Consider the following 25,203-nt stretch of genomic DNA (forward strand, 5'->3'; position numbering starts at 1 on the left):
TTGGGACCTAGTATTGCAGCAGTTGCTCTTTGCCTACAGAGCTGTACCACATCCCAGTTTAGGGTTTTCCCCATTTGAACTTGTATATGGCCGTGAGGTTAAGGGGCCATTGCAGTTGGTGAAGCAGCAATGGGAGGGATTTACACCTTCTCCAGGAACTAACATTCTGGACTTTGTAACCAACCTACAAAACACCCTCCGAACCTCTTTAGCCCTTGCTAGAGAAAACTTACAGGATGCTCAAAAAGAGCAAAAAGCCTGGTATGATAAACATGCCAGAGAGCGTTCCTTCAAAGTAGGAGACCAGGTCATGGTCTTAAAGGCGCTCCAGGCCCATAAAATGGAAGCATCGTGGGAAGGGCCATTCGTGGTCCAGGAGCGCCTGGGAGCTGTTTATTATCTCATAGCATTCCCCACCTCCAACCGAAAGCCTAAGGTGTACCATATTAATTCTCTAAAGCCCTTTTATTCCAGAGAATTAAAGGTTTGTCAGTTTACAGCCCAGGGAGGAGACGACGCTGAGTGGCCTGAAGGTGTTTACTACGAAGGGAAATGTGCTGGTGGTGTGGAAGAGGTGAACCTCTCCATGACCCTTGGGCGTATGCAGCGACAGCAGATCCAGGAGCTGTGCACTAGCTACGCGCCAACGTTCTCAGCCACCCCAGGACTGACTGAACGGGCATACCACTCCATTGACACAGGTAATGCTCACCCAATTAGGGTCCACCCTTACCGGGTGTCTCCTCAAGCTAAAACTGCTATAGAACGGGAGATCCAGGATATGTTACAGATGGGTGTAATCCGCCCCTCTGAAAGTGCATGGGCATCTCCAGTGGTTCTAGTTCCCAAACCAGATGGGGAAATACGTTTTTGCGTGGACTACCGTAAGCTAAATGCTGTAACTCGCCCAGACAACTATCCCATGCCACGCACAGATGAACTATTAGAGAAACTGGGAAGGGCCCAGTTCATCTCTACCTTGGACTTAACCAAGGGGTACTGGCAGGTACCGCTAGATGAATCTGCCAAGGAAAGGTCAGCCTTCATCACACATCTCGGGCTGTATGAATTTAATGTACTCCCTTTCGGGCTGCGAAATGCACCCGCCACTTTCCAAAGACTTGTAGATGGTCTCCTAGCGGGATTAGGAGAATATGCAGTCGCCTACCTTGACGATGTGGCCATATTTTCGGATTCCTGGGCAGACCACCTGGAACATCTACAAAAAGTCCTTGAGCGCATAAGGGAGGCAGGACTAACTGTTAAGGCTAAGAAGTGTCAAATAGGCCTAAACAGAGTGACTTACCTTGGACACCAGGTGGGTCAAGGAACTATCAGCCCCCTACAGGCCAAAGTGGATGCTATCCAAAAGTGGCCTGTCCCAAAGTCAAAGAAACAGGTTCAATCCTTCTTAGGCTTGGCCGGTTATTACAGACGATTTGTACCGCACTACAGCCAAATCGCTGCCCCACTGACAGACCTAACCAAAAAGAAACAGCCAAATGCTGTTCAGTGGACCGGAAGGTGTCAGAAGGCCTTTAACAAGCTTAAAGCGACACTCATGTCTGACCCTGTACTAAGGGCCCCAGACTTTGACAAACCGTTCCTAGTAACCACAGATGCATCCGAGCGTGGTGTGGGAGCAGTTTTAATGCAGAAAGGACCTGATCAAGAATTCCACCCTGTAGTGTTCCTCAGCAAAAAACTGTCTGAGAGGGAAAGCAACTGGTCAGTCACTGAAAAAGAATGTTATGCCATTGTCTACGCTCTGGAAAAGCTACGCCCATATGTTTGGGGACGGCGTTTCCACCTGCAAACCGACCATGCTGCACTAAAGTGGCTTCACACCGTCAAAGAAACTAACAGAAAACTTCTTCGGTGGAGTTTAGCTCTCCAAGATTTTGATTTCGACATCCAACACATCTCAGGAGCTTCTAACAAAGTGGCTGATGCACTCTCCCGTGAAAGTTTCCCAGAATCAACTGGTTAAAATCGTCCTTGAGATGTGGAAAATATTGTTAGTCTTTATGTACTTGGTAGTATATTTAGAGATGCATGTGTCTTATTAACTCTGTTTTCCTAGAGCTCCAGGAAGAAATCCCAGCCAGTGTTTCACCCTAGCTGAGATTTGGGGGGCGTGTCATAAATATAAAGGGAAGGGTAAACCCCTTTGAAATCCCTCCTGGCCAGGGGAAAGCTCCTCTCACCTGTAAAGGGTTAAGAAGCTAAAGGTAACCTCGCTGGCACCTGACCAAAATGACCAATGAGGAGACAAGATACTTTCAAAAGCTGGGAGGAGGGAGAGAAACAAAGGGTTTGTGTGTCTGTCTGTAGTCGTCTTGGCCAGGGACAGAACAGGAATGGAGCCTTAGAACTTTTAGTAAGTAATCTAGCTAGGTATGTGTTAGATTATGATTTCTTTAAATGGCTGAGAAAAGAATTGTGCTGAATAGAATAACTATTTCTGTCTGTGTATCTTTTTTGTAACTTAAGGTTTTGCCTAGAGGGGTTCTCTATGTTTTTGAATCTAATTACCCTGTAAGATATCTACCATCCTGATTTTACAGGGGGGATTTCTTTATTTCTATTTACTTCTATTTTTTATTAAAAGTCTTCTTGTAAAACACTGAATGCTTTTTCATTGTTCTCAGATCCAAGGGTTTGGGTCTGTGGTCACCTATGCAAATTGGTGAGGCTTTTTATCCAACATTTCCCAGGAAAGGGGGAGTGCAAGTGTTGGGAGGATTGTTCATTGTTCTTAAGATCCAAGGGTCTGGGTCTGTAGTCACCTAGGCGAATTGGTGAGGCTTTTTACCAAACCTTGTCCAGGAAGTAGGGTGCAAGGTTTTGGGAAGTATTTTGGGGGGAAGGACGCGTCCAAACAGCTCTTCCCCAGTAACCAGTATTAGTTTGGTGGTGGTAGCGGCCATTCCAAGGATAACGGGGGTAATATTTTGTACCTTGGGGAAGTTTTGACCTAAGCTGGTAAAGATAAGCTTAGGAGGTTTTTCATGCAGGTCCCCACATCTGTACCCTAGAGTTCAGAGTGGGGGAGGAACCTTGACAGGGGTGTGTAGGGCTTGGAGGGATATTTTGGGGGGAAGACGTCTCCAAGTGGTCTCTTTCCCTGTTCTTTGTTTAAAATGCTTGGTGGTGGCAGCATACTGTTCAAGGACAAGGCAAAGTTTGTACCTTGGGGAAGGTTTTAACCTAAACTGGTAAGAATAAGTTTAGGGGATCTTTCACGTGGGTCCCCACATCTGTACCCTAGAGTTCAGAGTGGGGAGGGAACCGTGACAGCTCTCAACAAACATGTCATTGAATCCTCAAATTGTAGCCTTGCTTTTTTCTTAGCTCCAGTGTAGGGAATTTTTGGATTCATGGAGTTGTTGTTGTTCCTCCATATTTAGTGTCCTCCTTGTTACCTAGTTTGTCACCTTTTCTTGCAAAGGCGGAAAAGAATCTGCCTGGCAACAGGAACTTATTTACGGCTGAGCAGCACGCCCCTCAGGTGCTGTCTGCCCTAGAGGTAGCCAAGTCATTGCTGTGACAGTCCAGTGTCTATCTTCATTGCTCCCATGCAACTGACATTACATCGTCAGAACTGTGTCCGCATACACCCACACAGGACGACGTAAAGCATTGGAAAACCTGGTAGAAGATCAGCCTACCTGACGATCAACTTACTTGTATTCCATCTGAAGACCCATCCTAGTGTATCCTGTGTTCTCGATTCCTGCCTCCGTGCTATCCTATGGTGATGTAGTTAATCTTTGTTGTATCTTTACCCCATTGTATACCTTTTGGGTTCCAGGCTTAAGGCCCTTGTTGGTTTGATGACCGAGTGGTTTGTTTATATGCTTAGTGTTTTGGGGGTCCTTGTTTTTAATGAATTGTTTGTGTTTACACCTTACCTGTGTGTCGGTTTTCCTGTCAAGCCCCGATGATAGAAGCAGGAAGGGGGTTAAAAACCTTGTAACACCAGTGTCTCCTCACTGATCCCTGGATAATGTCTGAAGGGCTGAGGCTCCAGCACTGAGCTGGCAGTAGTCAGCACTGATTACTTGAAACAGTACCATTCCCCATCAGATGACAGAAGGAGTGACATTTCATTCTTTCGTGCTTTGATGGCCTTACACAGTTCAGAACAGAAAGCCATCTGATAGTTTGTTGTATTAAGATCTTTTCATTGAACTGGACTAATTCCAGCACATTAACTGGTTGTCTCTTCTTTGAAGTCGGAAGCACACTTTTGTCAGCAGAAGCCAACGGTCAGTGTGAAGTTCAGCATTTCTGTGAACTCGCACATCCATGACTGCCAATGACTGTTAATAAGGACATGATCAATAACAGTGCTGGTGAAACCATCTGGGCTATACCAGGTCTGCTTATCAATCTTTGGGTGACAAAAGAGAAGGTCAACGATCACCAGGTCATTGGCAGCTGCAAATTTCCTGCCTGCACTTTAAAGTTGCCCACAATCACAATGACATCTCTTCTCAGAGTTTTATTAAAGATTGACTGCAGTTGCTGGTAAATTATCTGCACCAGCATTGTTAGCCTTGGTGTTGGTGGGACCATACCCTCTGATGATGGTAAGCTGCCCACAGCTCGTATGAAATCAGATGTGGATAAGTCAATCATTATTTTTAGTAATCAGTTATAATTAGGACTGTCGATTAATCGCAGTTAACTCACGCGATTAACTCAAAAAAAGTAATTGTGATTAATCGCACTGTTAAACAATAGAATACCAACTGACATGTATTAAATATTTTGGATGTTTTTCTACATTTTCAAATATATTGATTTCTATTACAACGCAGAATACAAAGTGTACAGTGCTCACTTTATATTATTATTTTTATTACAAATATTTGCACTGTAAAAATGATAAAAGAAATGGTATTTTTCAGTTAACCTCATACAAGTACTGTAATGCAATCTCTTTACCCTGAAAGTGTAACTTACAAATGTAAATTTTTTTGTTAAATAACTTCACTCAAAAACAAAACAATGTAAAACTTTAGAGCCTACAAGTCCACTTAGTCCTACTTTTTGTTCAGCAAATCGCTAAGTCAAACAAGTTTGTTTACATTTACGGGAGATACTGCTGCCTGCTTCTTATTTACATCACCTGACAGTGAAAACAGGTGTCCGCATGGCACTTTTGTAGCCGGCGTTGCAAGATATTTATGTGCCAGATATGCTAAACATTCATATGCCCCTTCATGCTTCAGCTACCATTCAAGAGGACATGCTTCCATGCTGATGATGCTTGTTAAAAAAATAATGCATTAATTAAATTTGTGACTGAACTCCTTGGGGGAGAATTGTATGTCTCCTGTTCTGTTTTACCCACATTTTGCCATATAATTCAGGTTATAGCAGTGGATGATGACCCAGCACATGTTCGTTTTAAGAACACTTTCACGGCAGATTTGACAAAACGCAAAAAAGGTACCAATGTGAGATTTGCAAAAATAGCTACAGCACTCGACCCAAGGTTTAAGAATCTGAAGTGCTGTCCAAAATCTGAGAGGGATGAGTTGTGGAGCATGCTTTCAGAAGTTTTAAAAGAGCAACACTCAGATGCAGAAACTAATAACCCGAACCATCAAAAAAGAAAATCAACCTTCTCCAGCATCTGACTCAGATGATGAAAATGAACATGCGTCAGTCTGCTCTCCTTTGGATCGTTATCAAGCAGAATCCATCATTAGGGTGGTTGAAGCATGAAGGGACATACGAATCTTTACTGCATCTGGCACATAAATATCTTATGATGCCAGCTACAACCGTGCCATGAGAATGCCTGTTCTCACTTTCAGGTGACATTGTAAGCAAGAAGCAGGCAACATTACCTCCTGCAAATTACAACCAAACTTGTTTGTCTGAGCAATTGGCTGAAGTAGGACTGAGTGGACTTGTAGGCTCTAAAGTTTTACATTGTTTTATTTTTGAATGCAGTTTATTTTTGGACATAGTTCTACATTTGTAAGTTCAACTTTCATGATAAAGAGGTTGCACTACAGTTCTTGTATTAGGTGAACTGAAAAATACTATTTCTTTTGTTTTTTACAGTGCAAATATTTGTAATCAAAAATAAATATAAATTGAACACTGTATATTTTGTATTCTGTATTGTAATTGAAATCAATATATCTGAAAATGTAGAAAACATCAAAAAATATTTAAATAAATGGCATTTTATTATTGTTTAACAGTGTGATTAATCACAATTATTTTTTTAACCGTGAAATTAATCGTGATTAATATTTTTAATCATATGACAGCCCTAGTTATAATTCAATTGTCAAAACTGAGAGAGGAGGTGGCCCAGTTACCTGTCATTATGGGATAGCAGAATACATGAATTAAAGTTTCTTCTTGAACTACTAGGACACATCCCTGGTGGGACCTGGCATAGTTCCAACCCTGGCTGTAATAGATTTATGCCTCCTGTTTCCATGTTTCCCTTAGTTTATGTGACTGCATTATATCTTTCCTCGAGATAAATATTGATATATGTGAACAAAACTTGGAGGTTGAGCTTCTTGGGTTTCAATGCTATTCTGATAATCTCATATTTGTCCCTTAATATCCTTATTAAACAAGCATTACCATCTGCCCCAAAATGAAAGTTAACATAAAATGTGAGATTAAATTCAATTATTTTTATTTAAAAATGTAAGTCAATTTAAAACTGGTGAAAAATACATAGAAATATGACTTTCCATATTGGATCAGACAAGTGGTCCATCCAGACAGTATCCTATCTCAGGCACCTTAAAGACTAACCGATTTATTTGGGCATAAGCTTTTGTGGGTAAAAAACCCCACCTTTTCAGATGCATGGAGTGAAAATTACAGATGCAGGCATAAATATACTGACACATGAAGAGAAGGGAGTTACCTTACAAGTGCAGAACCACTGTTAACAAGGCCAATTCTGATTCTCCACTTGTAAGGTAACTCCCTTCTCTTCATGCGTCAGTATACTTATGCTTGCATTTGTAATTTTCACTCCATGCATCTGAAGAAGTGGGGTTTTTTACCCACGAAAGCTTATGCCCAAATAAATCTGTTAGTCTTTTAGGTGCCATCAAACTTCTTGTTGTTTTTGTGGATACAGACTAACATGGCTACTCCTCTGATACTATCCTATCTCTGACAGTGGTCAGTGCCAGCTGAATCAGAAAAAGACGGGAAAATCCTTGCATTAAGAAAAACATCAACCAGTAATAACTTTTAGATATTACTGAACTGGATTAGATTCAAAATGGCAACCTTGTGGTAAAAGGCTTTATATTCCCCATAGCCAGAAAAAAGTCAAATGAATAAAATAAATCCACTTTCCATAGTGATCGTTAGTTTTATTTGGGCTATATTTTACTCAAACAGTGCACTTCAGGACACTCAGTGGCACCTCACAACTGGAAATATTGGCTTTCATGCTCTGATTGGTCAGCAGTTTATTCCAGTTAATGACAGTGCGAGTGACTGGGAGCTGCCTTTGTAGAATTTTTCTCCAGATTTCATTTGTCAAAGCTTGGAAGTTTTCCAGCATGGCAATGTGAAATTTGTTGTCTTCAGTTTTTATGAGTTTCACAAAATCTATGGCCAACTGGGCTGGGTCAATTACATGCAAGGTCTCTTCAACAGTCTTGCAGATTGTCATGTGGAGATTAGCATCTTTAAAGTAGTGTACTTGCATATGAATGGCCCCTGTAACCTGAGTAATAACTGGAATCTGGGAAAAAGTCCATTCACCTTTCCAAGGACAATTCCAGAAACCCAGCTGTTTGTACTGATGACCCACAATACAGACCACAATTATCTGCCTGTTTTTCAATTTTTTTCTAAACACACTGCAGTCCCCTGAAGGAAAGTGACTATTCACATATGCCTTTAAAGCACTATTTAGGGCTGTTCTCCATAGCTCTGTCTCATCCCATGCTACCCTATGGAGCTGAAATTTGTTTGATATTCCACTCAAGTGATCAAATTTGAAAGAAAATTTATTTTTAGGGTCAAAAAAGCTATTTCCTCCTACGTCATTGTAGCGAGTCACCAGCACATTGGTTCCTTTTATTCGGACTAAGGTGAAATTGTTCTTATTGTGATGGGCACAGACCTGGGCAGCCTCTTGCCTCATCAGGTCATCGTCCTGGACCAGAATACAGAGATCTTCAAAAACACGGTAGAATTCGCCTGGAGGTGCCTGATACAGCAGATGGCATATGACCCACTCTTTCTCTTCCTTAGACAAATCACATTTGTTGGACATTGTGGTATATTTCTGTGGTGGTGAACCTGAAATGAAAGCATGAACAATTTGCTAATGTGAAAATTGTTATTAAAAATATTTTAAAACACCTGAGGATGTCACAGCAAAAACGTTTCTTGGTAACATCCAGAACTTTTGTGTGTGCTCTAAAGCTGTACCTGGAAAGATCTAGAAATATTAGTGAGATCAAAAGAAAATGATTAAACAGAGCTAGAGCTTTTGGAAAAATTGTCACAGTGGAAAATATTTACTGGCAGCACATGAAAAACTAATTCTCCTAAGCTATGGCCATGTTTATGTTGTCATATGGAAGACGGTTGGCTAGGGATCCACAAATTAGGATACCAGAATGAAAACTCAACTATGGAGAGCTTCAACATGAATGTTTTAGAGAACCAGAAACATACTCAGAAGATGCAATGCTTTTGATAAAGCAACAATGAAATAAAAAGACTGGAAAATAATAGACATAGTAACAATAAAAATCACCACCCTGGAAAGCTCAAGAACTGTTGATGATGTAACGGTTTTCTGAAATGGCCCTAAAAAATCTAAAGCAGCTGAAGCGAGAACAGGTGGAAAGAGTTCTGGGTAGATCTAGAGCAGTTCCCAAAGCTTTTATTAGTTCACCTACCACCTTCTTAGAGAACTGTTGCGACATGAGCACATGGAACATCAAGCGCACACACTAGCCCTGGCCCCCGGATCATGTGCCACACTTCGGAAACCCCTGATTTAGGGCATATGAAGGGCGAAAAGCAACAGTGAGTTTGCCAGGCACTTGAACGCTGGAGGAGGTAAGGGCTGCAAATGACCCTGGGACTATCCCGCGGGTTCAGTGGGGCTAAGAAGTGGGATAAATGGGCAGGGGGATAAATCCCCAGGGCGAGCCTGGGGCTTCTGGAGGGTGGGATGAGGCGGGCACTGCACGATCTAGCCCTGGGGCAAAGGGAGGAAGGGCCCTGCTGGGCAGGTTCGGAAGGCCAGGCGGACACAAGGCAACACGGGATGCAACCCGCCTCTCTGGCGGGATCCGACTACGGCAGCGGAATTGGCCCAGCTGTGCCGCGTTGCCAGGGTACCGTGTGAGCGCGGGAACAGGTAAATCACCTGCCGCCCGGGAGCGGGTCTCCTCGCCGGCCACGCGCGGCGAGGGGGCCGGAGGAAGCGGGTCTAGTCGCGTGGCCTGGGGAGAGCGAGGAGGGGCGGGGGGCGTCCCACGTGGCCGGGCCGTTTGTGGCGTCACAGGCCCCCCGCGTGCCGGCCGGCGCTCCGGCGGCGACGGGTTCTCTCTTCCCTCTGGGCAGCGGCGAGGGCGGTTGGCCGGGGAGGGGCGGGATCCCCGCGCGGTGGGGGAGGCGGGGAGGAGGGGTCCTGAGAGGAGCCGGGCCGGGGTGATGCCGCGCTGGGAGCCGCTGCTGACACCATCGGAGTGACCAGACCCCGGAGAGGCGCAGGGCGATGCGGAGTCCACCATGGAGGCCAAATATCCTTATCATCGACCCCGCCCCCGCCGCGCGAACAGGGCGGGACAGACTCCCCCTCCCCCGTGCACTGGGCACGTCCCTAAGAGAGAAGACCCCGCCCCCGCCAGGTCTCCCCGACCCCACAGTAGGGAGACACCCCCCCCCCCCGAAGAAAAAAAGAGTCCCCAGTGCAAGGCCGGCCCACCTTCCCCCAGACCTCCCCCCCCAACACCCCTCCCTCCTCTGACGCTGTTTTGAAACCCCGTTAAGCTCTTCTAGCCACCCCCATTAACAACCGAAATCTTCTTCATTGTCACTCAACCTTGTGAGCTCCCTGTCCACATTAGCCTGTTCACACCTGGCTCCCCATTGCTTTCACGCTCCTGCACCTCTTCTACCCTTTTTATTGCTTTCCTCCACTACCCTATTTTCTTTAATCTGTGAATCCCCCACCCCCTTCACTCTTTACCCGCATTAAACCTTATTCCTTTTCACGTTTACTACCATTGGATGTCTTAACGCATCTGTTTCCATTTATTGTCTATGCCATTTCATCTTTCTTATCCCTTTTTGCTTTTCTTCCCCATAGGCTGCTCTTCCTCCTCCAGCACCCTTTAGCCCAGCATTGTAACAGAATAAATAACAGAAATATTTTTCAGTTAATTATTTGGAACCAGAGACGGAGAAAGTATAATAGTAGAAAAATCGCTAATATGTTTGGCTTAAGAATCAAATGCATTTCCCCCCCCCCCCCCCCAAAAAAAAAAACCAAAACAATTAAATGCATTACACATTTCCTTAACCTGTTTTTCCTTACATGGTTTTTGTCCATCATTCAGGATGAGTTTAGAAACGGAAAGATTAATTTAGACAAGACGTTGAAATTACTTGTTAAGTTAAACATCCCTTTTGATTACGTTCATGTAAAATATGTTTTTAAGGTGAGAAAATAGCCATGTATTGATGTAAGTATATTCAGAATGACCAGACACCTAAGGGACTGTTTGGTTGGGTTTTTTGGGTGGTTTTTTTTTAAAATATTTTTGTTAAATAAATGTGCCAAATTAACGGCTGAGTGGACAAAAGCCTTGTATTTATCTGTAGCATGGCATAGGCAGCATCAATACAATCTCTTTCTTACTGCCTCCCCAACATGTTCTGGGATCATCCCTAGGTGATAGGAGGAGAATTCAGTCTCCACAAAACCAATACCCTTTTTAGTTTCATTAGAATTGATGATGTTTACATCTTACTATAAGGAATTGAATTAACTACAAAATTAATTTAACAAAGGCCACTAGTCAACCACCAGTTGGCAAAGGGTTTACTGCAGTGTTTGGATTTCAAACACACTAATAATTGTCAAAAAGATAATTAACCAATAGGATCTCAAAGAGTCAAATTTGACAACTATTGATCAAATTTGTGTTAATTGTTATTACAAGAATAATAATGATTTGAAATGGAATGTGCATAGTTTTAAAATAACATTTACAAGTCTCTAGTTTTAAATTAGCACTGCAAACCTGGCAGGTAGATTTCTTTGTAGAATGGTAGATAATATCAACTTCCAAAAATGTTGACTTGATTCTATTGTAGGATGTTCAACATTGAAACTATTGTATTGAAAAGAAATCTCTTCCTATTCCTATGCTTTCCTACTCTATGAAAAATTTTCTAGAAATAATGTGACCATTTATTTTTATGAAGTGGATATTTTGTGGAACAGAAAATTCATGGCAATATTGGTGTACCCTTATGGTAACTTTGTGTTTATGAGACACTTTTGCAGTTGCATTCATTTCATTTACTTGAAGGTGTTGACTTTGTTGTATGAGGCCATATGTGGCTTGGATTCTGGCTACCTGAAGAATGACTTCTCAAATCATAACACCACCATGACAGTTCAGGTTAACTAAGGTGTTTCAAGATAATGCTCTCCAAATTTAAACACTGAGGCTGATGACAAAGCATTTTTGATGGAGGACCCTCAACTCTGGAATTTACTTCCTGTAGCAGTCTTACAAAGCCTGAGTGTGCTGACCCTTTGGACGCTCTTGAGAGTTAGCAAATTTTGAGTTTATTGCTTTTATGGGCTTTCTGTTATGTTTTTTTTGGGGAGAAATTTTAGGTAAATGACTGTAGACTGAAAAAAGAATAATTACTTGAAGGAGTGGCCTGTGTTGAATAGGAATGATCTGATTGGATACAGTACTATTACAAATTCATTGCTCTTTAAGAGAGAGTTGAAGGGCTATGACTAAACAGTTCATTCTGTATGAGAGACACATATGCAGGTGTTTTACCAATGTACTGCTTTTCTTTTTCTTTCCTTTTTTAAAATGTAAATATCTTTTTCTGGCATATTACTTTAGGTAAAATCAGAAGAAATGGGGAGATTAAGATTTGTTAAAGAATAATACATTTTCTGAAGCTTTCATTTAAACAGGAAAGCCTTTTGTTAAACTTACTACATTTTCTGTATAGCAAAGAGTTGAGGTGCATTAATGAAACTAAAGATATGATAAGGAACTAGAGACACAGAGAAATCTATAGATTGCAGTGCTATTGTAGCCATGTTGGTCCCAGGATATTAGAGAGATATGTTGGGTGAGGTAATATCTTTTATTGGACCAACTTTTGTTGGTGAAAGAGACAAGCTTTTGAGCTTACACAGACCTGAAGAAGAGCTCTTTGTAAGCTTGATAGCTTGTGTCTCTTTCACCAACAGAAATTGATCCAGTAAAAGATGTTACCTCACCCACCTTGTGTCTCTAATATAAATCTGTAGTAATCTTTCTATCTAGATACTTATATAGCCCCCATTACTGTAGTTTCCAAATGCTTCCGTGGAGCTGGGAAGTTGCAATTTCTCAGTCAGTACTAAACATTTATTACTAGCTTCGTTCAAGCAATCAGTAATAAGATACTAGTTTGGAAAGGAATTAATAGATTATTGTTAGAAGCCCCCCAAATACTTTTCTGTTGCATTGATTTTGGTTACTTAATACAATTTTTAGTTTTACGCCAGTTTACACATTTAGAAATCTATTTCACTAATGACTAGATTGCTCAGGAGGGAACTAGTAATGTAATATTGAATCTTTCATCTCTAGGACATTGTTTCAAATCCATCCTAGATTGGTAGTAAACAAAAATCTTTATCAAATGATAGTTGGTCATTTTCCTTGTCAGGCCAGTTTTTACTAGGCACTAGCCACCATGGCTGACATAATATAAGGCACTAATTACTATCCTCCATGGTAGTCTCAGGGCTTAAGAACTGAATAATACTAAATTTCTCTCAACTACAGTGGTGATCTTTGTAGAAGAGAGTTGAAGCACATTGGTAGAGGGTAGTGCAATGAAGTTTTTATTTAAATTTCCTGTGCTGTGTTTGTTTTGCAAATAAACAGAGCTTGTTCAGTCACAAGGGCTAGCACATTATGGCCCCTTTTATGAACAATAATTTAAAAAAATTAAAGAGAAAAAATGTACATTGGGAAAACTGAATTCCATATATTATTTAGATGATTTTAAAAGATAAATTATTTTGGTGAGTCTTTGAAAAATGTGTATGCCAGAGATACTCAGTTACCCTCATTCTAATTTATTTCTACCTCTTTTTTCACCGTTCTTATTTTCTAGTGGCTTTTGATAATCAAACATTGAAATGAATCCATATTCTAACATTTTAAAAGCCCCATTTACAAAAAACATATGTATAATTTAGGAATTCTAAGTGTATGAATAGTTGGTCAGAGCTTAACTGATCTTAGTCTCTTAAAAGTGGAGCAAAGTCATATCTTTAAACTTGAAAAAAACATCTTAGATGTGACCTGCCATAGGACTTTGATCTTATGATAATTTGATCATTCTTAATTCACTTGTTTGAGGAATGTGTACTCTTCCTAATTTTAAAATAGAGCCTTACAGTATTTACAAAATTATTTAAAATAGTAACTGTTGATGTGTAAGAATATATTTATTATTTCACTATCATGATAATCGTTCTTTGTGATACAGTTTTATGAAATTTAAATACATGTTTCAGTACAAGATTTTGTTTTGAATTCATGCATTCTAATCTGATAATATAAAATATACACAAATATTTTGTAATTGACAGTATGCAGCGTTGTTATGCAATACAATTTAAACTTAATTACTTAAAATAATAGACATTTTTAAGAACCAAGGCCAAATTCTAAGATTTACTATCTGCATCACCTGTTAGAACAGAATAGTATTGGATCATGACCATGTACTGAAGAAACATTATGGCTCAATGTTTTAACTGATATAATGGCTCTGTTACATTTTTACATTTTAATGCAGTGATTTTAATGTATGTAAAAACTCAATCATTTTTGTTTTCAGAAAACAAGTAATCAGCGGAAGACTGGAACTATTACTATCGAAGAATTCAGGGCAATTTATCGAGCCCTTGCACACAGAAGTGAAATACATGAACTTTTCTTCAGTTATTCTCCAAACCGCAAAATTCTACCTGAAACAAACCTGATTGAGTTTCTCAGAAAAGAACAATTTGTAATTGATGCTGATGAAGCAATTGCCTCTGAACTTATTGCAAAGTATGAACCCATTGAAGAAGGTACACTATATCTTTAACATAACACAAATGTTGGATTTTCAGATTTTATTTTACTGTGTTACTATTTATGTATGTATGTATATTTATTTTTGAATACTTAACTGACTATAAAAATATTATGAAATGTATGAAAAATCTGTAAACTGTGTAAGATAAGTATCTGCTTTCCTAAATAAAGTAAGAGAGAATTTGAGATTTGTTAGTAAGCACGTGGACAGAATATTAGTTGTTTTTCAAATTCAGATCCTTAAACTACAATGGATATATTATCACAAGAAATCTTTAATACATTCACCATAAATTTATACAGGATATGGCTCAAATGTAGGACACACAATTTCCTATAGGTAGGTGATTCAAATTCCAGTTTTGTACCCCAGACCGGTCCAAAAGTTGTATAGGGTCTCCTGTGTAGAAGCATTTTATGTAAGATCATGGAAAAATATGGCTAGCCCTGAATATTTTGTTAGGCCCATGAGAAATGTGAAATGGCTCTTGCTGTGCTGGGCTGTAAAACTGTCTGACACTTCTTGTTGATTGAACTAGTCTATCAAAACTCATTTTGTTTTATTAATCAAGATGAATTTGAATCACGCGCTAAAGAGATGAAAAATGAAAACTGTATGTCCTTAGCCAAATATCCTCTCCATCATATGATATTGCTCTTCAACATTAGCTTACAATAGAAGAATAAATATATTAAAATGTATTTTAAATGTGCAAAAGTAAAATGAAGTTTTGAATCATTACTTATTTTGTAGCTAGAGACCTTTTTTTAATTTGTCTTGTTGAAACTTGAAGACTAAGGACAATAATTATTAAAACAAGAATAAATCGTATCAGAACTAAATTATATGTAACTTACTTTAGCTTAAAAGATCTGTTTCACAACCACATTAAAATGAAGATAATTTTTTGTGAGCTCCTTAATAAAAGAGTTTGATTTTGTTATGTTATTTGTAAGTCGGTTTTTGTTAGTATATTGTTATCAGTTCAGTACAAGATAGGACATAGCTTACATGTCTCCGAATAGTACTAGCTTTTGATACATTACTTCAACCATGTCATTATTCAAGTCTGAATGTGTGTTTTTAAAATACTAATAAGTATCTACGTTTCTTTCAAGTAGTGACAATCATACTTTTGGAGTGGGTACTTACACATAAGACTCACAAAGTTGAGTTGAGTGCTGTTGGGAACTAAGCAAAAATTGATACAATCAAGACCCTGTATACTGTGCAACAAGCTGAATCTAAATTCTGCATTAAGGGTCCAGACTGTGTGCAAACTCAGTAAAATAATACAGCATTGGTGTATACTTAGTTCACATTTTCAAGAGTTACTTTGCAACCATGACAACTAGAAATATATGTATTAATTAAAAAAGAAAAATCAAAGCTTAGATTCTGAAGCATAATTCTGGGGGAAGGGGAATTCCACTGCAAATACTATGGCCATGGAAAACACGCAGCCCTGAATATAACCCACTTATGCTATAAAACATAGCCCCAACAATAAAAATTAGTTAATTAATTACATTGTCTGCATTGTATTAAATTTGTGTGTAAGTACAAACAAATGTTGATAATACACCTATTTGGATTCTCCTTATGGGACATTCCATTAGGAGAATTGCTAGTATTCTCTATCTAGTGTTTTTGATTGCTCAGTATTCTGAGTGCAAAATGGATCATAAGAACATAAGAACGGCCATACTGGGTCAGACCAAAGTTCCATTTAGCTCAGTATCCTGTCCTCTGACAGTGGCCAGTGCCAGGTGCCCCAGAAGGAATGAACAGAACAGGTAATCATCCTGTGATCCATCCCCTGTTGCCCACTCCCAGCTTATGACAAACGGAGGCTAGGGACACCACCAACATTCTCAACCAATTTAATTTTAAAAGCACCCAAGAATGCTTAACCAGTTGGATTGTTCAGTTAGCTGAACATCTCCCATCTCTTTCTGGAAGAGAATTGATCTCTTGTGGAATATAAACTACAATATAAAGGCTCTTCCACTTTAATTGCTATGGTGTGAAATTATTTTCAATTATACCTTTGTTCTGTATGATTTCATAATTCTTTTCTTGTCTCTTAGGCTATCAAGGAGTGGTTGGACTAAGGTTTGGGGGTAGTTTTACTCAGGGACAGATCCTTTTTTATTACTTGGTGGGTTTTTAATTTATGAAAAATTATATATAGGTATACTACAAAAATATTAAAAATAAATGTACTAGCCTAAAAGTTGTCGTCTTATATTACTTTTTTCCATTCCCTTTTCTTCTTCTTCTATGTCCTGATTTCATTCTTTTCTTAATTCCATTTTGTTTTTGTTTTTCCTATTATTTTCTGTATGTCCCCTGTTCCTTGGCATTCTCCTCTACCCAGTTTCTCTTCCGCTCCAGTTTGATCCATCCACTGGAAATAAAGGGAAAAGAGAATTGTTAAGGATCATATATCCCATTGGCTCTTCCCACTGGCTCTCAACTTGCTAAGAGATAAATGAAGTGCTTATGTGGAGATGGAAGATCTTCAGGGGTCCCTGATCTCCCTTTCTGACTGCTACCTCACTGCCCTGGGTATAGTGTCTGGGAAGACCATGGATTTGTTTTGCGTGTAATAGCCCAATTACTTCTGCTACAGTTTAGAAAGTGAAGGCTGCCTTAAGTGATGTAGCTTCTCTGCTGAGCTTCATTGCTCTGTGTGACAAGAGGCAAAATTTGCAACTTAGCTGAGAAGAAGCAACACGAGGGCTAATTATAGCTCTTTTTGGGAGCTGAAGTTCAGACATACCTCTTGAAATTAACATGGGTGGGCTGCCATATGTTAGGTGATAGATCTCCCAGCCTGAAGGGCAGTCTGTCTGTCACAGTGATCCAGGATTGGAACCTGCACACCATTAACAAATATAAAGCAAGAAGTCACAGAACACAGGTCCCTCAAAATGAAGTAGTTGTCCTATTATAACAACATTAAAATTTCATTTGTTTTTCCACATTAAGATATCTTGGCAGCTTCATTTTCGAAAGGACAGAGCTGCTAGAGTGTGCATCAGAACTTTATTCTTGTATTACAAGAATGAAACTTATGAGCTGAGTGCAGTTTATATACTACATATGACCTATAGTCCCAGAGCACTTTCCAGAACTGTTGAGAGAGCTCTCTTTCACCCTCCAAGAGTCCTGCACCCTTCTTGCGTGACTTCCTTTGCTTATGGGCCAGCTGGCCTTTTCAAATTGGAGCAACTCTAGGCTCTGTATTGGTTCTGCCCCTGTTCCATCTACTGTAGGTTCTCTGAGCTGTTGCTTCCCAGCCTGAGGCACTGCTGACAGCAAGCTGAGGAAAATCAAAGCTCCAGAGGGGAGAGAATATTTCCAGCTGGGGCAATATAGAGCTTGACTCTATTCTCATGGTCTTGGCATAGAACCCCCTGTTGGCCTTCCTGATAATACAAAAAACTGAGGGATTTTTGATGCTTTATTAAACATTTCTCACTGTCCAATCAGAGCTGTAAAAGCTTGGCATGCAGCCAATGCCCTTCTGAGGTTTTATTTCAAGATAGAAATCTTATATTGAAGTTAGTCACCTTACATTTTCTGAGATGTAATGTGTTAATACTATATTAAGTAAAACTGCACAAAAATGTTTTATTATTTTTGTAAAACTATTTTTACTGAATAATATGGTAAAAAGTATTAATAATAGTCTGGTCTGACTACCCAAGAACCTTGTGTTTATCCTTGTAATGTCTAGTTTTAGTTTTAATTTTAAATACTAAACCAAATACTTGTTTGTTCATCTGTGAGGAAATTGTCTTAATAATTGGAAATAATAATATTCAGTGAACACCACTGTGGCTCATGCTTCTGTTAATCAACAGATAATCCCACTCAGAATTATTTATTGGAAAATTTCAAACATGATTGACATGATAGCTCACTCATATGTAGTATATTATTAGTCCATTTTGTACAACTGTCATTCTGAATTGTGCATAGAATATTCTTAATCAGGATGACCTATTGAAATCCTGTGTCAACCTAACCTTATATATTGCAGTAAGTAAGTGAAGAGTGCAGATTTTGACACTTGATTGACTGGTTCACGATTAGTAATAGCCATTTTCTGATAAGCTTGATAGCATTGATATGTTAAGGTGAAAACAGCGAATAGTGACCAGGCTTTATATATGTACGCTACATAAAAATATCTATGAATGTTAATATCTGTGAAGGTAAGAGACTTTTTAAACGTATGAAACCAGATAACTATAAATTTGCTAATCGTATGAGGGAGCTTATATGTGTGTTTATTCCATTAACAGTGTGGAAAGTTCTCAAATTTGCTTTCACAATTCAAATTTCAGACATAAAAATACTGTATGAATAAGTTATATGGTGTGCTAAAGCTTCCCAGTTTTGGGAAGTGCTCCATCATGAATGTGAGACTCATACCTGACAGCTGTCCCTTATTTAACTTTCAAATTTGACCTCTATCCTATACAAGCCTTCTGTTATCTCTCATTTATTGTTATAAATTTAAATCAGAAGTCTTGAATCATAAAGTGAGATTAAAGAAAACATCTTTAATACTAAATTAATGAGTTCTACATACCTTTAAGCTCTGTATTTTTCTTGTATGATCCTTTCTCCAGCATTTGCTTGGATGGGATTTGAGGGATAAGATGTAGATCTATGAATCAGACATGCCAAACCTACCAAAAAAAAAAAATCCCCGCAGAAATTGGGTTTGTTTTTGGCTTAATTGGCTTGTGAGTTGCTTTTTTGGCTTGTAGCTTGTTGCTTCTTTTTTTTTGATCGGCTCCCAGCAAGCCGGGGCAAGCAGGGGCAAAGGGGGGGAGAGAGTCATGGGTGCACAGTGGGCCCACCACAGTCCCAGACTACACCCCGGGGGGATCTAGTCAGAATGTTGGGGTTCTTAGGGATTGGCTTGTTTTGGCCTTGTTTTGAAATGGGATTAGCTTGATTTTTGGCTTATTGTGAAAGTCGGGGTGCTTATTTACCATGTGAAAGTTGGAAACTGCTATGAATGCTTATTGCGGTCCTGGCTGGGATGATTTAATTGGGGATCGGTCCTGCTTTGGGCAGGGGTTTGGACTAGATGACCTCCTGAGGTCCCTTCCAACCTTGATATTCTATAATTCCTCTTCACTATTTTTGAAGTGGGGGCCACTTTGCAAAAAACCTTCAATGTGAGAGGCACATCAACCCGACACAGACAGGTGAACACTCCCAAGTTCTTTGTTGGTTGATATGGTAATATTACCGTTATCGGTAATATTGCTTGGGCTGCAGGAGGGAGTCTGGGAGGGGGCTCAAGGCTGGGGCAGGGACTTGGGGTGCAGGAGGGGCCATGGAAGGCTGGCTCTGGGAGGCTGGTGGTTGGGTGGTGGAAGAGCTATTCAGAACCTGCCCACTGGAGGGGGCGGCACTTACTTTGGACAGCCCCGGCCCGGCCCCACACTGCTCCTGGAAGGGGCCAACGTGCCCCTGCGGCCCCTGGGGGCGCACGTGGCTCTGCATGCTGCCCCTCTCTGCAGGCACTGCCCCTGCAACTCCCATTGGCCACAGTTCCCTGTTCCCGGCCCTTATCCCCTTGGGTCTTGGGGGCATGCTGGCCACTTCCGGGAGCAGCGTGGGGCCGGGTCAGGCAGGGAGCCTGCCTTAGCTGCAGCCCCACTGCGCTGCTGGAGAGTGTGATCAACCGAGAGCTGCATTTAGGGTCCATTGGAGCCATCACTAGCTTGCGGGCCTTGTAGTGAAGTACAGTGGCTTATTGTTACTATTTGTCATGTGGTAGCTTGCAAAAGTCCAAGTTTGGGAGCCTACTGTGTTAAGAATTACACAAAAACTTTGGAAAATACAATCCCTGCCTTGAAGACCTTGCAAATTCATATTTTGTAGGTGATAGCAGAAACCTAGCACCTATATATTTTAGCATCTAACAAGTTATGCAGAATTGCAGCTATCCACAGTGTTTATCTGCAGGTGGAAGTTCACCATTAGTTTATCCTTAGGAAGTCTGTTCTTTTTCCAAAAGGCATTAGTAGGAGTTATATGTGTATCGATTGCAAAATAGAACCCTTAGAAGTTAGGAATTATTACTTGTTGGTAATGCTTTTATTACAGCAAAACAACAACAAAGAAAGTAAAAACTATTTTCTTACTGGAGTGGTGGAAACAAGTATTATACTTTGCTTTTAGAATACAAGTTGTAATTTGTCATTGTGCCAACAAATTTAATTCTCTAGAGTTCTATTTTAGTATTTTAATCTTTCGAATATTAGTTTTTACTTTCAGTAATTATTTAAAATCTGCTTCTTATGGATTAGCATAGTGGAGAGGGTAACATCCTTCTCTTTAAAGAGATTGAAAGGATTCTTTGAAGTATTTGTAGTCCACCTAGAATTCCTAACGAAAGCTACTCCATCCAGATGAATGGCAGTTTTGGCACACTCCCAATTTTAAGTGATGAACTTCTGAAGTTGCTGGCTACAGAGAGCCAGAAAAATATGTCAGTCTAGCTAATGTTGGTTAACAATACTTTTAATGCAATTTGATAGAAAAAGTTCTGAGAGATACCACAGTGCTGTGTACTTTTTTCAGTCAGAGAAACATATCTGGAATGCAAAAAACAAAACAAACACTTCCCTAACTCAGAACGTGATGTTAACAGTGCTGATCTACCAACCCGCTGTAAGGAAGAGAAAAAAGTCAGTTCATGTACGCAGGTGTAAGGATTATAGTGCCAGCTTTTTCTCTGGAGATTATGAGATGACTACTCTCTGCCCTGTGCACAGAAGGCAACTATTCCACTTTTTCTGTCTCAAGCAAGGGGAATAAACATACACCACAGGCTAAATGATTCTCCATGATAAAAGAGCCCCCTAGGATCATTTTCCAAACTCCTTCCTTTTGAAAACTGTCTTAGTTTCAAGGAAACAAAAATGCTCTCAAGAACTAAATAAACAAAAATAACGCTCAACTCAACCAACTAACCAAGCCACCCCCCCTCAAAAAAACAAACAAATCACAGCAAAGAAGCACAAGGAAACAAAACCAAAAAGGCATAGATATAATGTTATCATCAGAGTCTTCCAAACTGTCAAATGAGGGAAACACATAATAAAATCTGGAAAGTCAGGACAAAATATTCCCCTTAGACATGTCGATCTATGATAGAGAGAACAGTTAACATTCTTGCTTTTTACATTGATTAGGAGGGAGGAAAAGAAAAATAATAATTTTTTTTTTGACAGAAGTGATTTGGACATCTTATTGCCTTCTTGGAAGAAACAAGATGATATTGTTGAATAGAAACATTCCAGTAAGGGCAGACCTAGGAATAATGTATGAAAATTTACAAAATTTCAAGAGAAAGTACCCCCCCCACACACACACACATCCCTAAATATCTATCTGTAATGCAAATAGATTGGTGGCCATGCTAGCTATTTTTACAAGGATCCGAGGGGAGAAAAAGATTGAGGCTTTCCTCAAGGAGGAACTCTGAGGCCTTGGTGACAACCTTCTAAACATGTTCATTTATAGAGCAATGATATCAGAGCATTCCCACTGCAAAGGATAAATCATTACAATTAATAGTGAACAAAATACAAATTACACATTTTCCTTTCTGCCAGTTGCATCTATTGATATGCCCAGATTTTCTTTAAAGGACTGTGACCTTCAATACAGTCAACAGGGAGAAAAATATTGCTGAGATATTAGAGGACATCTAGCTAACCATCACAGTTCCTGTCTTCTGCAACATTTATAGGCAAAGTGTTATTTGGGAGACTTTTGAATAAGACTTGGTGAAGCAGCTAAGGGAGAAAAGCATACTTTTCCATCCTCAAAACTCCAGAGGAATTTAAAACAGCATAGATTTGGAAGTGATTTCTTTTCCCCTTATTCCTAGACAGAATTTCAGAAGAGAGATACTGGTTTTCACAGGATGAAAATTCAGATATAACAAAAGCTCTACTACTACAAGGATACTAAAGCAATATCTGCCATACCATCAGAGATAGTCTAAAACGTATTAACATTACTTTCTTCTAACATAAGAGTGGAAAAAATCTGTACATGACAGGAGGGCTCAGGAACATAATAGAAATCAGATTATTCCTGGAAACAAAGTCTTCCCTTCCATTCATATCCAGTGTCTGGTATCTTATTCAGATGAAAACAATTTCAAGGAAGCAGTAAATGCTTGCCTCTTAGGGTGGAAGAGACACATATGACTCAGAACCAGGAAAGATCTTATATTTATAATGTTTTGTGGTTTCTAAAAAAACAAACAAAACCATAATGTTCTTCAAGTAGTTGGAAATGAGTGTTCCACTCAAGTGTACATGTGCCGAGCGTACCAAAGCTGGAGAGTTTTGCCTAGCAGTACCTGTAGGAGTGGCATTCATCCCCTCTGGCCCCCGCCCCTCAGTTTCTTCTCACTGCCTGCAGCTGGAGTCGGAGCATTCGGTGCTGTAGTTTATCTCACACTTGTTTATCTTAGTTTCTTGGGGGACTTTGTTGTATATAATTAGTATAGTTTAGTACTCCCTTAGCTGTAGTTTATAGTAGTTAGTGAGGATGGATAGATAGTCACCCTGGGTGATGTTTTCACCAGGGTTTAAAAATTGTCCATCATGTGGGGTGTCTATTCCCAATAGCGATCCCCACGTGTGCTGTTTGTTGTGCCTGGGAGAAGGCACATTAAAGAAACTTGCTTCATCTGCAAGTTTAGAAAGAGACTGCAGGTAGTGAGGGACTTGCATGTGAAACAGCATCTTCAAGAGCAGGTCAGGAGGCCCACATTGGCACCAGAGACCTCTACAGATCCTCGAGCCCTGCAGTGTCCTTCAGAGCCAATGCAGGATGTTGCTCCCAGCATGAGGTCTGGTGCTTCCCCAGTGAGGTAGAGCGATCATTCTCCTTCCTCTGGCCCTCCAAGGAAGAGATACCACAAGATGGACCAAGACCATTCCAGGACTCAGAGAGATTCCTCTTTGTCTCCTAAGAGCAGTGCTGACTAACACCATGATTTCTCCGGTATGTATGATGGGCCATTTAACCACTTCCTGCTACTGCGCCAAGATCAGTTGGACACTGTACTGTCGTCTGTGGTACTGACAACATCAGCATTGGTACTGACTGTCTTTATGCCACTGGCATGCCATGTGGCATCAGACCTGCTCTGCCCCTCTGTTTCTGATTCCCCAATAATTCAGGAGCATTCAGTTTCTTCTTCTTCTGCAGTGCCCTCAGCACTATCTGGACTACTTGCAGAGTTGTCTTGTTCATTGTCACCGTATTCCTCTCTGCCTAAGAGTCAGAGTGGTGGTCAACATCCTTTTTGGTACCAAGGGGCCCATCTTTGGTACCATCAGGTGCTGTCTTTGGCACTGATGTTGTCTTTGCTTCAGTCCTCATCTTCGGAATCAGTACTGACCTTCGCTCCGGGATCATTGTTGACTCCGGTACCAAGTGGAACTGTGATGTCTCTTTTGGTACCGAAGCACCAACTGCTCATTCGTCCTTGGTACATTTGCCATCTCCGTATTGTTTTTCAGATGAGGCTGGTTGTTTGATTGCCTTGTCAGGGTGGCTCTTCTGCTACCACCAGACGACTTCTAGGGCTCATTGAGATTGAGTGCGAGGACATCTTCCTCTTTTCCCTCGCCTTCAAAACGCTTTTCTCAGAAGATCCTAAGATCACGATCACTACTGAGATTGGCACCATTCCCTCAGTAGGGATGGGGCCCTGGCCTAATACCTACTGGCCACTGAGCATAGGGCACCAGCTTCTAAAACATACACAATTATTACCCACTTGCAAATGGGTTAATAGCATAATGGCATTTTCCATCTATTATTTCTAAACACACATCCTATGGCTGCAAGGCATTTTTATTGCATTCCTTTCTAATTCCAGGTTCCTCTAAGCAGGCTCTCAGTTCTACTATTTTTCATTCCTGGGCATCTTTTATTACTTATACTCTATAATCCCTGGGTTCCATTACTGTGCAGATCTTTCTCGGTCTAGGTGGGATTCTTCCAAATAATGACTTTCATGTTAATATTTTGGTTTTGTGCTGGGGGTGGAAGTCGCTGGCTGGAGGCAATATTGTTGTGTGGCAGGCATTCAAACTGGTATTTCCTTTCCACATTCTCGTTGGCCCACTATATGACACACTCAGTTTTCACAGAGATTTTTTTAAGTCCCACAATGATGTCTGTTGTGGAGCCCCTTGCTTTACACTCTACTGTCATCCACAGGAAGTTTCGCCACGCCTTGAACACAACAGGTTCTCAATGCACATCACCAGAGGAGTAGGCTTGCTATCCAGATACCAGCAAAAGCTGCACACAGGAGTGCATCGTCTCCAGTATCTTCCAACATCCACGCTGTTAATAATCTAAAATACAGAACAAAACTTTCCCCTCGCTATATAGCGAGAGGCACTATTACACATCTAAACTAAATTTTAACTGCAGTTACTTAGTCCAAGTCATTTCTCACCAAGCTGGGGGCTCTTGGGCTTTGAGCATCCACTTAGGGCTCAGCAAATTTATCAGCTCTGATTTACGAGGACTGGCTGGGGTAATTCCCTTAAAAATAAAAACAAACTTATCATAACTATCCCCATGTAAAGAGATAGCAAAGAAAGCATTGGCCACATCTAAAATTGAAAATCACTGGGCCCCTCCGACACTGTCTTACTTTCTTCTGCCTGCATTTTCAACTTGAAGACTTCCTGCTCCAGCTTCTCACTCACTCTGTCACTGTCACACACTTGCTTCTGCATTGCC

General features: G+C 40.4%; 2 protein-coding genes across 2 annotated transcripts in view; one reads left to right on the forward strand and one right to left on the reverse strand.

The window, feature by feature from the left end:
- Positions 1-7,396: 7,396 nt before the first annotated feature.
- On the reverse strand, positions 7,397-8,290 carry CAPZA3 (capping actin protein of muscle Z-line subunit alpha 3). Its single transcript, XM_073329772.1, has one exon. It carries the CDS (start codon positions 8,288-8,290, stop codon positions 7,397-7,399), a length of 894 nt encoding a protein of 297 aa, XP_073185873.1.
- Positions 8,291-9,647: 1,357 nt separating this feature from the next.
- PLCZ1 (phospholipase C zeta 1) overlaps positions 9,648-25,203 on the forward strand; it is a 122,600-nt gene continuing 107,044 nt past the window's right edge. The window contains exons 1-3 of the mRNA XM_073319008.1: positions 9,648-9,776; positions 10,574-10,697; positions 14,137-14,371. Of these exons, the coding sequence (XP_073175109.1) occupies positions 9,766-9,776; positions 10,574-10,697; positions 14,137-14,371 (370 nt within the window). The 5' untranslated portion in view covers positions 9,648-9,765. The remainder of the gene's footprint in view (positions 9,777-10,573; positions 10,698-14,136; positions 14,372-25,203) is intronic.

This window comes from Lepidochelys kempii, chromosome 1 (assembly GCF_965140265.1).
Source record: "Lepidochelys kempii isolate rLepKem1 chromosome 1, rLepKem1.hap2, whole genome shotgun sequence".
Taxonomy (NCBI): Eukaryota; Metazoa; Chordata; order Testudines; family Cheloniidae; genus Lepidochelys; species Lepidochelys kempii.

Excerpts from the sequence above, each read along its gene's own strand:
- CAPZA3 (XM_073329772.1), bottom strand. The coding sequence starts at position 8,290 with ATGTCCAACAAATGTGATTTGTCTAAGGAAGAGAAAGAGTGGGTCATA.